The sequence below is a fragment of the Astyanax mexicanus genome, chromosome 13 (genome assembly GCF_023375975.1).
Source record: "Astyanax mexicanus isolate ESR-SI-001 chromosome 13, AstMex3_surface, whole genome shotgun sequence".
Classification (NCBI taxonomy): domain Eukaryota; kingdom Metazoa; phylum Chordata; class Actinopteri; order Characiformes; family Acestrorhamphidae; genus Astyanax; species Astyanax mexicanus.
The window spans coordinates 40,353,288-40,368,802 of NC_064420.1; the positions used below are offsets into that span (position 1 = coordinate 40,353,288).

Sequence of the window (15,515 nt, forward strand, 5' to 3'; positions counted from 1 at the left end):
TAGTTTAGCAGTATTAGCATTAGCTGCTAACCGCGATAAGCGTTAGCTCTTTCGCCATTCAGAGGTGAGTATATCGGAGTGTAGTCTGTGCGTTTACCGTGTTAAAACAATCTACATGGAATGAGCCATTAGCTAATATCGCCCTGGCTTACCAAAACACTCAGGGCTTCTCAGTGTAGCGCTGTTGGGCAACATTTACAAGACCTAAACGTGCTTAACTGCTAATGCTGCTGCACCTAGCCTTATTGTAAATCTGGAAATCTAAGTTTACTGTAAACCCGAATAAACAGTTTTCAGAATAGAAATCTGTGTAGTTTAACATCCAGCACTTGCACCATCACCCAGCGTCTGAATTAGAAGGAAAACATGGTGACACCCCTGTTCCTTACTAGCGTCACATTAATGCGCCATATAATCCGGTGTGCCTTGTGTGTGAAAACAGACCAGAAAATAAACGTTCATTGAAAGTGTTCCTTATAATCTTATAGTGTGGAAAATATATCAATATCTGCTCTGTGGCGGTGTCTTCTGTGGGGTCCTGGCCATTGAACAACAAGTGAAAGGAGGAAAATAATAATAAGGTATGCAGAAAAAAACAGATAAATGACTACAAAGTGCTTCTATATGCTCAACAGAGCTGATAAACAGACAATGGGTGTAAAAGAAGAAGGTTATCGTAATGTTGTTGTAAAGTTTGATCATTATATACTATTATTACATTTGTATTTATTTCTTTACCATTGAATTTAACTAACTAAAAATATTAAAAATGTAATTATTCAACCCCCTAGTACTTATAATGATGTTTTTGTATTTATAGCACAGTTAACAGACATTTTAATTATGATTAGATTACAACAGATGATTTAATCAGTTGTGCTTATAGAGAACACTTACTGGAAGGAGGGGGGCCTGGAGTCTCCAATGCCTCCTGTTCTCTCCAGGGGGGGCGGCAGCTCGGGGTGGCTCTCTGGGCACTGAGATCCGCCGTCTGAGTGTGTGCTTTCAGTCAGCACCAACTACAGCCAAACACACACACACACACACACACACACACACACACACACACACATGTAAGACAAAGATCTCAGGAAGAGGCTCTCCACAGTGCCATGCATAAATAAGCAATGCAGGAAGAGCGTAGAGAACAGAATGCATTTACTGAGCTGGGAGGAGTGAGAAGCATAAGAGCTTATGCAAAACAACCTACACACACACACACACACACACACACAGCCACTGTTATGTGCTTTCATCAGCTCAATAATGAGACTTAAATGGCCATGCCTCAGGCTACTTTACACACTGGACCATGTCTAGAGGCCTTAACCCACTTCTGGCTAAGACCACTAGACACGGCCAGACGCGTAAAAAACACTTCACACAAAGCTGTGCGGCTCTGCGCTAAACTCTCAGCAGATATCTACTGTCATGAGATGCAGAGAGTTTCTCACTACCATTTAAAAGTTTATTATATTATTGATTCATACACTGTAATATTCAAATCCTGTCAGCATCAGCAGATAATGACTATAAATACTGTGCATGTAATACATAATATATTAGTTGTTGTATTTATTGCACTGTATAAGCAAAATATTGAGGGTATGCTGGGTTATAGTGCAATAGTGGCCCACTGCGTCAAAAGTATGTGCACTTGTTCTCACTGTGTGTCACTGAGCATGTGTATTCACTGGTGTGCATGTGTGTGTGTTCACTGCATGGATGGGTTACTAGCAGAGGCCACATTTCATCTATGATTAATTATGGTTAATATGGTTGTTTGTCCTCTGTTTTGTTTACTGCACTCCACTTCTGTCATGCAAAAACCTTGCATCTACATTTTTAATATATATATATATATATATATATATATATATATATATATATATATATATATATATATATATATATATATATATATTATTTTTTATTATTTTTGGCATAACTTTAAATGATTTAAATCTCACGATTAAAGAACCAACACAAATGCTCCAAAATTATTTGCATCTAAATTATTGTACAGGGACTTCCACTGAGAGTTAAGGTTTTCCCCTTCTTCCATAACACTGTATTTTAAATATTTTTTTATATAATTTCTGCAGTTAAATATCTATAAATTCATGTATTCTGAGTTTGGCATGTGCAAATATTAACATTAATCCAATCAGCCTCAGTCTATAGTTCCTATATCAGTGCACTGTCATGTGAACATGTGAAATCAATACTGTATTTGTGTAAATTGATACGGCATTGCAAAGCATAATATAGCTATAGTTAAATATAAAAATATTTTCTTGTACCCTTTTTTTTATAAAAAAAAATTGCCGTTTAGTATACCGTACTGTTGCTGCTAAAAACCTTTACAGGAAATGGAAAAAAACCTTTTAAACTCAATTGTCAAAAATGTCTATTTTCTGGAGCTATTCTATTGGTCAATTTATCATGAAACATTTAAAATCTAATCAAAAAGAGGAAAAAACTAATATAGTGATACAAGATTTTGGGGGACGAGTGACAGCTTTTTATTATATTATAACACCATTTCAGAACAATCTATAGATCTGGCCATCATTTTAACCCATCTAAAAAAATTACTTTTATCCTACTAGTTAATTAATTAATATCTTTGCAGCAGTACTAGATGCATTATATATTTTGTAATGACTTATGCATAAGTATGCATGCAGTTACATAAGTATATACTGTACTTTAATTATACATTAGCAGTGCATTGCGCAACATAATTGGTTTGAAATAATTAAAAACAGTGACTGACTTATAATTACAATTTCTTTGTATAAAATTTTAAAACACATTTTAAAGTCTGAATGGTGCAGGCAGGCAGCATGTCACTGCAGCTCCCTCCAGCTGCATGCTCCCACTGCAGTGCATCAACTTCCTTACTGCACTTTGCAGCACTACACAGAGACAGCAAAGGTCAAGTGCAGCCAAGTGCATGAGAGAGAGAAAGTGTGTGTGTGTGTGTGTGTGTGTGGGTGTGTGTGGGTGTGGGTGAGAGAGAATGCGCATTGGTTGGTACACTGGGTGGGGGGTAGTACTGAAACGTTACGCTGTGCTGTCTGTATGGAACGCCACATGAAGATGGCGAGGGGGGGGGGCAGGATGCCATCCATCTCACTTACCCAGGACACCACTCTCCCGTTGAAGCAGGGCAGCTTGGCATTATCGTCGGATATCTCCTCTTTGACGACCCTGCACAGAGGACACACACACACACACACACACAGAAACTGCAGTTAGAGACCCCGTGAGAACCGTGCAGCCCGCGCTCCCAGCCTGCGTTCACCACTATTTGTGAAGGCTGAGCCATACTGAAAGCATGTCACACTCAAACAGTGGAATTTTCCACTTAGAGCACAACTGCTAGCAACTCGTGTTGGGAATTCTGAGCGGCCCTATCTCTCAGACTGGCGTTATTAGTGCTTCCTCCACATTCCTGTCATTTACTGAAGCTACAGTTGTTGGAGGCCACACATGCTGTACAGCAGTAAAAATGGAGAGAGTGCTAAATGTCTCTATTACTGTGAGTGTGTGTGTGTGTGAGAGAGAGAGAGAGAGAGAGAGAGAGAGAGAGGGAGAGAGAGTGTGTCTGTGTGTGTGTAATTGTTTGTTTTCATACAGGATAAAAATGGAAAGAAAGTCAATGAAAGACAACAGTAAGAGTATGGTCAAAATCTACAGCTCTCGAAAAGTTAAGAGATTTCTCTGATTTTGCTATTTATAGGTGTATGTTTGAGTAAAATGAACATTGTTGTTTTATTCTATAAACTACAGAAAACATTTCTCCCAAATTCCAAATAAAAATATTGTCATTTAGAGCATTTATTTGCAGAAAATGAGAAATGGCTGAAATAACAGTTTTCAGACCTCAAATAATGCAAAGAAAACAAGTTCATATTCATTAAGTGTTAAGAGATTAGAAATCAATATTTGGTAGTTTTAATCACAGTTCTCATGCATCTTGGCATTATGTTCTCCTCCATCAGTCTTACACACTGCTTTTGGATAACTTTATGCCACAACTGGTCCAAAAATCCGAGCAGTTTAGCTTGGTTTGATGGCTTGTGATCATCCACCTTCAAATTGATTATATTCCAGAGGTTTTCAATTTGCTAAAATCAAAGAAACCCATAATATTTAAAAATTAAATAAAAAAAATAAAAAATCTCATTTTTTCCAGAGCTGTATGTGGTTGGTTGTATACGCGGACATACCAAAAACCATGGGATTGCTGCATTTAAATTAATTATGAAGTGTTACCGTAGGGGACAGTCTCAAAACACCCACACCAGTATAAGCTGTGAGGTGTTATCATGTTATTAGATGACATGAATAGACAGTGTGTGGTAATGATCTTGACTGGCAGCATCTGGTTTAAATTGGAACAATTCAGTATTTTCAGTGAGGTTTTCTAATTACTACACGGCTTTAAATATGTATATATATAAGGGACACACTGTTTACACGGGTGTTTCATGGGTAATTACATATAGAAAGAAAGAAGCGAGGGAGAGAGAGAAGAGCAGCAGAGGGTGTCAGGGCACGGGGGTGGTTATTAATAGAGTGATAGAGTGTGTTAGGATGGGTCCTTCAGTATTCGTAGAGGGCTGTAAATTCCCTACAGAAATACCACACAGTTACCCTTTAACCCTCTGAGACACGGTTCACCAGCCACACACCTGCTAATGTCCCGTCAAACCTTACAGGTCAGACCACTTAAGTTTCTGAATCAGTTTCTCTGACTTTGCTATTTATAGCATTCAGAGCATTTATTTGTAGAAAATACGAAATGGCTGAAATAACAAAAAAGACGCAGAGCTTTCAGATCTCAAATAATGCAAAGAAAACAAGTTCATATTCATTAATTTTTCAGAGTTCAGAAATCCATATTGGGTGGAATAACCCTGTTTTTTAATCACAGTTTTCATGCATTTCGGCATGTTCTGCTCCACCAGTCTTACACACTGCTTTGGAAAACTTTATGCCACTACTGTTGCAAAAGTTTAAGCAGTTCAGTTTGGTTTGATGGCTTGTGATCATCCATCTTACTCTTGATTTTATTCCAGAGGTTTTTAATTTGGTAAAATCAAAGAAACTCATCATTTGTAAGTGGTCTCTTACTATTTTTTTTTTTCAGAGCTTTCCAGGCTAAACAATAACTTAAAGAATACAAAAAGTCTATAATCCAACATTATATTTTAATATGTCCATAATCCATCCTTTCTTCATAATCTAAAAAAAAGGCCAAACATGTTTGTGGTTGTAACATCACAATTAGGATTAAATCCTAGTCCTGTACTATCCTGGTCCTGTACAGCTCGTATCTTTCTAAGCTTTTATATGGAAAAATTTACAATCTCTATTAAACCATGTTGGACACTGAATTAAAACCGTAAGTTTATTAATTAAATTAATTTGATTAACCTCCCAGCACGACGGCGCACAACTCATTGCAGTGTAAATGCAAAGTCTCCCGGCTGAAGAAATTCCATCAGGCTGTTGAAATTCCAGCTCTTTCCCCTGAGCTCCTCCAGAACTTCCAGGTCTCATGACCCACAGGGCCGCACGGCCGGGAAGTACACGAGTCGGGACGAGAAGATGATAACATGGAGTCGTGTGTAAATGCTGACAATGTGAATAAAAGCAAAACACAGGGGTTTGAGGTCTGCAGTAAGTGCTGTAGAGGAAGCTGGGCTGGAACTTCAGCTCTGGGTAGGAAGTGTTTGTGTCCTCTCCAGAGAGCTCCTAATGTGCAGCCGCTGGTAGGGAAGTTCACAAGGGTGACCTCAAGGAAGTGCGGTCTGAGCAAACATGCACAGAAGAGGAAACGCCTTGAGACATATAGCCTAGTGGAGCAGATGTCATGATTCTTGAGCTAAACAATAACAAAAACAATCTAAAAAGTCAAGAATTAGGTATGGACTACAAAAATTATAACTGCAAACTAATATTCTTAAATTCACTCCATACAATATAATGCTGATAAAAAAGCCACAGGTAAACAAGTAAAAATAATCTGTGAATCCATGCAATATGCAGGACACCTTGCAAAGGGCTTTAATTTTGAAATATGGAATACGGGAAGTGTGACATTAAGAACGAGAAATAGGGAAGATGTTGTGTGTTTCTCAATACCAAGAACGGGAAGAGTGTATGGAGCATTTAAGTTGCTGTGTACTTTTTTGTACATTTTTTTCAATAATTTACTTCAGATTTTATTCAGTTTTCTTCCCGATTTGGACGACCAGTTACCCAATCCATTCATTAGGACTCACCGTATCACTAGTAATGCCCCCAACACTAGGAGGGAGAAGACTAGCACTTTCTTTTTATACTGTCGCTGATGCAGCATTACCGGGGAGCCACTCCACTTCACAGAGGAAAGCGCAGCAACCCAGCTCTGATACATCAGCTAACAGACCAACATCAGTAAGAGTGATGAAGGGAGAGAGCACCATCTTCCCACCCAGAGAGATTAAGGACAGTTGTTCCCTCTCGTACTCTGACTGCTGAAAACTAGAAGCCTGATGCAGGATTTGATTGGATAACTGTGACTTTGCCTCAGATTTCGTATTTTATTATATTAAATAATAGTAACGTGGACTATTTACTTCACTTTTCAGTTTAGTCACTATTTAACTAAGCTAACCAGCTTAGCAAAGGCTACCACATTACAAGCCTCATGAAATAACAGGATAATCAATCACTGTTTCTATATAATTAACCATTTCTTGCCTTGTTTTTAAAAAGCAGGGCCAGAAGCAGTGTTTATTTAAAATGCAAGAACTTAAAACATATATAACTGTGTGCCTGAACAGTTCCCTCGCAAATCACCAAATGATTAATCCACTTTTTTGGGGAAACATATCTAGAGCAGTGGAAGATGACTTTAAAAAGAAATCTGAGAACCCAAAAACACAAAAGAATGAGTATTGATAGACAGAGAAGAGAGAGAGGTGCATTCAACTAGTAAACGCTAAGCTAGATAGATTTTACAGAGGAAAAGAACATTCACAATGTAACATAAAGCCTAGGTCTTACACTGGAGGACACTGTTCCAATTCCCTAACTCTGCATTCTGACAATACTACATTTAAATTAAAGCATATCCAGAAAACACAGAAAACCACAGTAAATCACAAGTGACTGAAAGTTAAACATAGAAAGGCAGCCAGTCGTTAGATAAACAAACAAATGCTAAAGCTAACTAAGTCAGCTTAGCTAATGTTACTATCCTAGCCCTGTACAGCTTCTATCTTTCAGCTCAAAAACAGCTCATTTGTGAAGAGGTTGTAAACTGAGTAAATTTTGCCAAAAGTGATGGTGAACACTGCTAAATACTTTATTTCATTTAAAAAATGAACTTAAACTTGCCGTTTATTAGCTATCTCTGCTGATATTCTATATAGCAGTGCTCATATACACAGTGCTGCACTATGATATTAATGCTCATATGCCAGGGGATGAGGAGGAAGGGGGACTATGAAATAACAAAAAAATATTTTTCCATAATAGCACACACGACTACAACACTGTCCCTGATTATATCCCACAGTGAGGTTTATTAGTGACACTGTAATGACAGCACTGCCCCGCTGATGCTCCTGCTTATCTGTTTCAGGGATTTCCTGTGATACGGTTCTGTCCAGCTGTGCGGCTGAACTAAAGCAGATGCTGCTCAACCCACGCGGGATTCCCTCACCAACAAAACAAAACAAACACACGCTCACACCAGGTCCTGCCACTGTAAATCTCTCGGGACCGTGCAGCTCTGTTAACATACTAATGAGTAAAGTCAATGCTGCTGTATGAAGTCGACAAAGACAAGACAACCACATTCAGCATTTGTTTCATTTGCGGTCTCTGCCTTCATTCTGTCCGTGCAGTGAACACACACATACACACTAGTGAGAACACACACACACACACACACACACACACACACAGTGATCTTATGAAATATCAAACCCCCACAGCCATCAATAACCCAGTGCTGTAACCAACTGCACATTACATAGCACTGCACAGTACATAGCACCTGAAATGTATGAATAAAATGGATTAAATCATATCAGATTTAGTGACCAGTTCAAAAACAGCACAGATTTATGATGCTTTCGCACTCATATCAGTACTATGAACAAAATGACCACCATTCAAACACACAACAGACACTAGGATTCTTAAGCTAAACAATAATATAACTGATCTAAAAGTCCAGAATCCAACAATTTATTTTAATTTTTATCCATAATCCATCCACCATCCTAAATTCCTAAACAGACCCATAGAAAAGAAAAAATCAAAAAGAACATCTCCTTAAAATCTCATTAATATCTCTGTAGTTTCTACAAGAAAAAAGTGAGATCAGAAGGAAAGACAAAGCAGACTTTAGACATTAGTCTCTTGCTGCTACATTGTGTCTCCTGAGATAAAGAGCTCAGAAATCTCACACGTGTCTCTTAAGGTTTACTATAGATCTCAATGTCAGTGGTGGACCAGCAGTATTCTTAGGCTAAATGATAACATATTTGATCTAAAAATTCCAGAATCCAGAATTACTTTTTTATCCATAATTAATCCATCTTCCTAAATTCTTAAACAGCCCCACAGGAAAGGAAAAAACTGCTTAATATCTACGTAATATTTCCTAGAAAAGAGTGAGATTAGACGTAGCAGACTTTAGCATTAGTCTCTTGCTGCTAAAATGTGTCTCCTCTTGAGGTTTACTATAGAACTCAGTGGCAGTGGTGGATCAGCAGTTAGGGAAGTTTTGGCTCAGTGGTTAGAGCACTGGGCCTTTGACTACAAGGTTGTGGGTTTGATATTCAAGTTTGATGGACCGCCAACAGATCTCTTCAGATCTCATATCGATGTGATTCCTTTAACCTCAGAACTATCTTATTTTTAACCTCAAAAGTAGCATATATGTAAACATGTTTGTTGATTAAATGCTAGTCATGTACTATCCTGGTCCAGTACAGCCGCTATTTTACAAAGGGAAAACAGGCAGTTGGTTAAGAGGTAGTAATTGATACCAGGCATGACAAGGTCTGCTAAATACTTTATTTAATTTAACATACCGTATTTTTCGGACTATAAGGCGCACCGTATTATAAGACGCACTATCAAAGAACGCCTATTTTCTGGTATTTTTCCATACATAGGGCGCATCGCATTATAAGGCGCGTTAAGTGACACTAGAAAGGGTGCCTATATCAAAGTGAGCAGGGGTGGCGCCATGTTTCCCTTCCCCCACTGGATACAAATCTAGCTCTTTCAAAGTCAAACGAGTGCTGGAGATTAATCTACACAGATTCCTCTCCTGAAAACTGTTTATTTGGGTGAGTAACGTGCTTCAGTTTCTTTACAGTAAGCTTAGATTTCCAGATTTCCACTAAGGCTTGCTGCACCAGCGTTAGCATAGCTATCCGCTAGCACGCTAGCTAGTCCCCTAAACTAGTAAAGTTAACCCAAACTTAAACGACAGCGTTACACTGAGTAATCCTGCGTGTTCTGGTAAGACAGTGAGATATTAGCTAGCGATTCGTCCCTTGTAGCTTGTTTTAACACGGTAAACAAGCAGATTACAGGCTGATAAAACTCACCTCTGAGAGAGTTAGCGCTTAGCATCTAGCTAATGCTAGCCAGGCAAACTAGCACAGACTTACAGGCCGATAACTCAGCTCTGAACGGTGAACGCTTAGCGATTAGCATCTAACTCTAATAATACTGCTCCAGCAGTATTAAAAGTACTAAATTTAGATAATACTGATCTCTGAACAGTGAAAAAGCTAGCTAGCTTAGCGGTTAGCATCTAGCTAATGCTATTGCTGCTCCAGCCACGGAGCTGCACGGCTCTGCACGGAGTGTGTGTTTACTTTAGATAATTTAGATAATACTGATCTCTGAACAGTGAATAAGCTAGCTAATGCTATTGCTGCTCCAGCCTCGGAGCTGCACGGCTCTGGACTCTGTATAGCACTGAAACTCTCTATAACGCTGCACGGAGTGTGTGTTTACTGCTCCTTACAACCTGACGGGTAAAATCCATACAAAAGGCGCACCGTATTATAAGACGCACTGTCAATTTTTGTGAAAATTAAAAGTTTTTAAGTGCGCCTTATAGTCCGAAAAATACGGTACATGTGCTCAGTGTAAAAATATTGAACATGAGGAGTTCTGGGTGATGGCAACCTCGGCATCCCGTCCCTCTGCCATTGAGCGCATGTTTTTGGCTAAAGCTGCTACACCGGAGCTCCATAGTTAAGTCAGCTATGAAGAAATTTTCTTTCTCCTTTGGAAAGCCTGGAATAGTTCATATTTGGCCACTGCTACAGAGGAGGAACAAGCTGCTGATACTGATACTTGTAATGTGTTGTGTAATGTGAAAAAAAAAATCTGCATCATCCTGTAATGCCTCATATTGATGCCTCCCTAAAATAAACAGACCACACCCAACATTCCCAACCATTCAATCAAATGTTCACCCCCAAGAGCTTTTTACATAAGTCTAAACTAACAGAGGAGCTTTAACAGATGGGTCCTTTGAGATGCAGTCTCTTCACACTTTACACCAATAACTGCATCTTCAAGCACCATCTGTGAAAATTCTGAAGTTTGTATATGACACCACTATGGTCTATCTCACCGCCAACAGCAGCAACCACCTGCTGCTTAACACACAAAAGACTCTAGAGATGGTTGTGGATTCTAGATGCATCATCCACATGTGTGGTGTTTGGGTCTGTGGGACCCGTTTTCATTTTTCATCAAATTATACTAAAAAAAATATTTTTTCTAACTCAAACTCATTGGCATTGGCTAATTTTTTGTGAGAAACATATATCAAAACACATTTTCGATAAACACACACTGTACACCCATCCCGCCTAACCATTTATATTACATACAGTATGTTTGGCCAAGGGCTGATAAACATTGCTTCATTTGTAAATTTGAAACTAGACAAATGTTCTACTCATATCTTGAGTTTAACTCATTTTCTTTTACATTTTATTAAAAAAACTAATAAAAAAAAAGAGTAGCACTTTTTGAAAGAAATGTAACATAAGAAAGGTAAAGGGCAAATATTAACCATGTAAGCTGTTTATATTGCTTGCAATTTAGGTGAAGCAAGCATGTGTAAAGCATTTTAATGTAGAATTGCTTAATTTTGCTAATTTTGTTAATCACTCTAATGTGTAGTTATCTAATATGGAAACTTTAACACAGTACACACAAATTTTACCAAATTCACAGAGTTCTGTGACATATTACTGGTTTTATATAGAGATGTAAAGACAGTTTCACTACCACTGAGTTCAGAGCGTACATAGTTTTTTTCTCTTTATGCTGTATATCCAGAAACCTGAAGTGGAAGGGGAACAACAGTCTTCACAGCCAAGAAAGCAAGCAGAAGATGTTCTTCCTGAGGCAGCTGAAGCAATTCAACCTGGCTCTGGCTGTAGTTTAGCAGCTCTACTCAGCTATCAACAAGTCCATCCTCACTTCATCCATAATCACCTGATTTGGACCGTCCACCTCAGAAAGACCAGCCAAACTGCAGCACATAATCAGGACAGCAGAGAAGATCATCAGCTGTACTCTCAGCCAGAGCTTCAGGACATAAGCCCATATACCAGCAGGGTCACAGAGCATGCTGGGAAGATTATAAATGACCCCACTCACCCTGGACATGATCTAGTCCAACCACTTTCCAACCAATTATAGCACAATTCCACTCTATGCTATAAATGCATTTGTGCAAAACTGTTCAAAAATATGATTGTAATATACTATAAATAATAGGAGATTTTACGTTATTACATTAACACCCCAAAGATAAACTGTATATTGATCATTAAGTGACACCTACAACCATAAGTTGTGAGGTGTAATCTTGTGAGTGAAGCTGAACGCTGGTCAGCGTGCTCATGGCAAAGTGACAGAAAGTTTTTGTTAGAATTGGAGAGAGTGTTAAGTTTAAAGACCATCAAAAATATGAAAGACAATTTAAAACCCAACCCAGTTCTGGGCTTCACTTAAACCCTGCACTGCATGTTATTTATCACTGAGCCACTCTCTCTCTCTCTCTCTCTCTTTCTTAAAGAGCCATGTGTCTGGGTGCTTGACACCGCCCTGACTCCTCCGAGCTGCAGGTTTAGCAGGGTATTAACAGATTTCAGCAGATAATGACAGAAGATTTACAGGGACTGCAGTTTATTAAAGTACTGCTGGAACCTAAAGCTAGGCTATATGTCCGCAGTGGCTGGATTAGCACTGTTTATTTGTGCTGAGGGACGAAGTAAGGTTAGTTATGAACTGATAAATGAGGAACGCTCGGAAGGAACATAAAAGCATTCGATCACCACAGCCCACAAGTGAAGGCGTGCTGGGTCCACTCCAAGCGCATCATATCCATCAAACAAAAATAACAGACCCCGTAAGGTTAAGAGCATTGCTGCAGAGCTCTTACACAGTCATTAGTCATAATGGATTTTCACCAGCACTTCGTTTCTCTTTCATCTCTGCTTATGTGTTCTATATTTGCAGTAATCGATCTGAGATTTCAGCAGAGTTAAAACATGAACACATCTTATTACGGTAAATAAAGTCTCAGAGATGTGGCCTGGGCTGTGGAGAAGCATTAATAGAATAATAAAGAATCATTTAGCAGTTTTAGTTAGTGTATATTTGTTAGATTGCAGTGCTATTCAGAAGAGTGATTTTTAAAACGTAATGCTTATGTAACACTTGAGTTCTGCAATATACCAGACGTCCCTGCATGGTGTTGTAGAGGTTCCTAATGGTGTCCTGCAATAAAAAAATATCATGCAGTATCAGCTGCAGCTGATACTTGCGGTCGATTTTTACTTTCTGGACTTTTACTACCCACCTGTGTGTGTAAGTAACTAGGTTTAAATAGGATCTCCGATGAATTTTGTGTTTTACAGAGACTCTAGTTCAGTGGCTGAACTGCACTTAGCAGAGCATTACACATGTAAATTAACATATGACATTGCAAAGACTGTTATTAGTGTAAAAAAGGCCTTAATTCTAAAACTTTTTCAACTATTGTTCGACTCGCAGTGCTGTTAGCCAATCAGAGGCGATATGTTTGCATGTATGAATGTTCATGAACAAGAGCCAAAATTCTATCATTACCCCCCTCCTCCAACGGACTAAAGCAGCACTATACCAGCTCACCGGAGCACTTTTTTTCTCACCAAAACAGCTTACATGGCAATAATTCATACACTGTAAACCCGGATAAGTTGAATTTACTTAAAAAAAATTAGGAAACCGGTTGCCTTAAAAAGGTTAAGTAATGGGGAATGACAACTTAAGTTAGCATAACTTAGAACATAAAGTTATTTCAACTGAAGGAAAAGTTCATTTAACTTTTTTTATTTTTGTTATACTGTAAGACCGGATAAATTGAGTTTACTTTAAAATATTGAGGAAACCGGTTGCCTTAAAAAAAGTTAAGTAATGGGGAATGAAAACTTGAGTTAGCATAACTTAAAAAATCAAGTTATTACAACTAAAGGCAAACTTGATTTATTCCTAAGGTAGCGCAGGGGGAATCACCACACACTGATGGTGAGTGTCTGTCAGAAACTGTTGGACACACCCAGTATGCAAATAGATTGTGACAGAAGCCAATGGAAAAGAAGCTGCCAATGGACACAGACTAAACTAGAGTGTAATAGAGACCACAACTAGACATTTAAAAAAAAATAATTAGAAACGATGGAATGAGAAAGTGTATCCTGCTAGGTCTGAGGGATGGTTTCTGCCAAATTTTGGAGCACTGCTATGAGGATTTGATTGCATTCAACAACAAGAACCATAGTGAAGTCAGTACCAGTATGTTGGATGATCTTCACCCAGCTCATCCCCATTACACAAACTCATCCCTACAAAAAAAAGCTGTATTAAAAGCATTGCATTATCCAGAGATCACAGTTCCACTGCTCCACAGCTCAACACTGGGGGTATTTATACCCCTCTAGCATGTAGTACTCAGACGTCTTTGTGTTCTTTGTAGTCTCCATATATGTGGTTCTGGATTTATAAATAAATATATATATATATATTTAAACTGACATAAAATATCAATGATCAGCTACAGCTGCATCATTAAAATCAACTAAAAAGCAAGTAAAAAGCAGAACAATCAATACAGGAGCATTATTGCCATTTATCTAAGGTTCTTTATCTATCTTTAGCTTTAGCTTTATTATGTAAGTTTTAAATACATGATGAAAATTGACTTTACCGAATTGAATCTAATGAGAGTTTGAACACACTTTAATGCACATTAAGGTCTTTTCGTGGGATTGAACACACACATAATGATCAAGGCAGTCAGACTCAGCACACTGCTGGAGCGGTGGGTATCCACCCCAGTGCCTAAGGAGCAGCTGGGGGTTGTGTGCCTTGCTCAAGGGCAACTCAATCATGGATGCTGAGGGAGGGAAAGAGCTGTGTGGGTTAGAACCAGTCCAGGAGATCCCAAACACACCTCTCTATCTTTAGTTCACAGTTATCCCTATTGTAGTGTGGCTGACCCTGTGCTCTTTGACCCTGGATTTTAAAGCTAGTACATACAACAGAAAAACAGTGATGTTATTTATAATGTTCTTTATAGATCAGTAATATATCTGTTATGCACTGACATACATGGCAAATGTCATGGAACATGAATAGTATAGTGTCCCATATTTTTGCCATGTCCCATGGAAGCTACAGTATATGTGATTTCTGAAAGATTTTCATGTCTGATTGAACAGATAATTCAAGCCAGATGCTGTCGGTCAGAACCTTTTATCATTTTCTCCCTAATTTACACAGCCAATTACCCAACTCACTCATTAGGACTCCCCCTATCACGAGTGATGCCCCAACACTAGGAGGGTGAAGACTAACAAATGCTTCCTCCGACACATGTGAAGTCAGCCACCGCCTCATTTTCAACTGCTTATGATGCAGCATTGCTGAGTAGCATCACAGTGTGCTCGGAGGAAAGTGCAGAAACATGGTTCTTATACATCAGCTCACAGATGGATGCCTTGTGCTGATCAACATCACCCTTTAGAGTGATGAGGGAAAAGAGAAAAATCTACTCACCCAGAGAGAGAGCAATGCCAATTGTGCTCTCTCGGGGCTCGGTAAGCCGATTGCAAGCTAAATGAACAGGATTCGATCCGGCGATCTCCTCGTCACAATCTTAACCACTCACTGTCCACTGTATTGTCCACTGGTAAAGCCGTCTATGATGCATTCCTGGTACACACATGATGCTGTGAATTAAGGATTATATAGTGCATGAGGTAACAATCTATCAACAGTTTAAACAAAGTAAAAAAAAAAAATGACGCATTGTTTTTTATCAATTATTATTATTGTTTCAGTGTGTTCCTCAGTGGGGAGAGGACAAAATATTATAATAAATGGCATCAAACTAAAACAGGGTGTCTGATAGG

At 38.7% G+C, this 15,515-nt stretch overlaps 1 protein-coding gene across 1 annotated transcript in view; it reads right to left on the reverse strand.

Annotated features, from left to right (window-relative positions):
• Positions 1-15,515, reverse strand: part of dvl1a (dishevelled segment polarity protein 1a) — a 68,953-nt gene that overhangs the window by 43,505 nt on the left and 9,933 nt on the right. Inside the window, exons 2-3 of the mRNA XM_022676966.2 lie at positions 3,147-3,216; positions 898-1,019 (exon numbers count right to left, since the gene is read on the reverse strand). Coding sequence (XP_022532687.2) covers positions 898-1,019; positions 3,147-3,216 — 192 coding nt within the window. The remainder of the gene's footprint in view (positions 1-897; positions 1,020-3,146; positions 3,217-15,515) is intronic.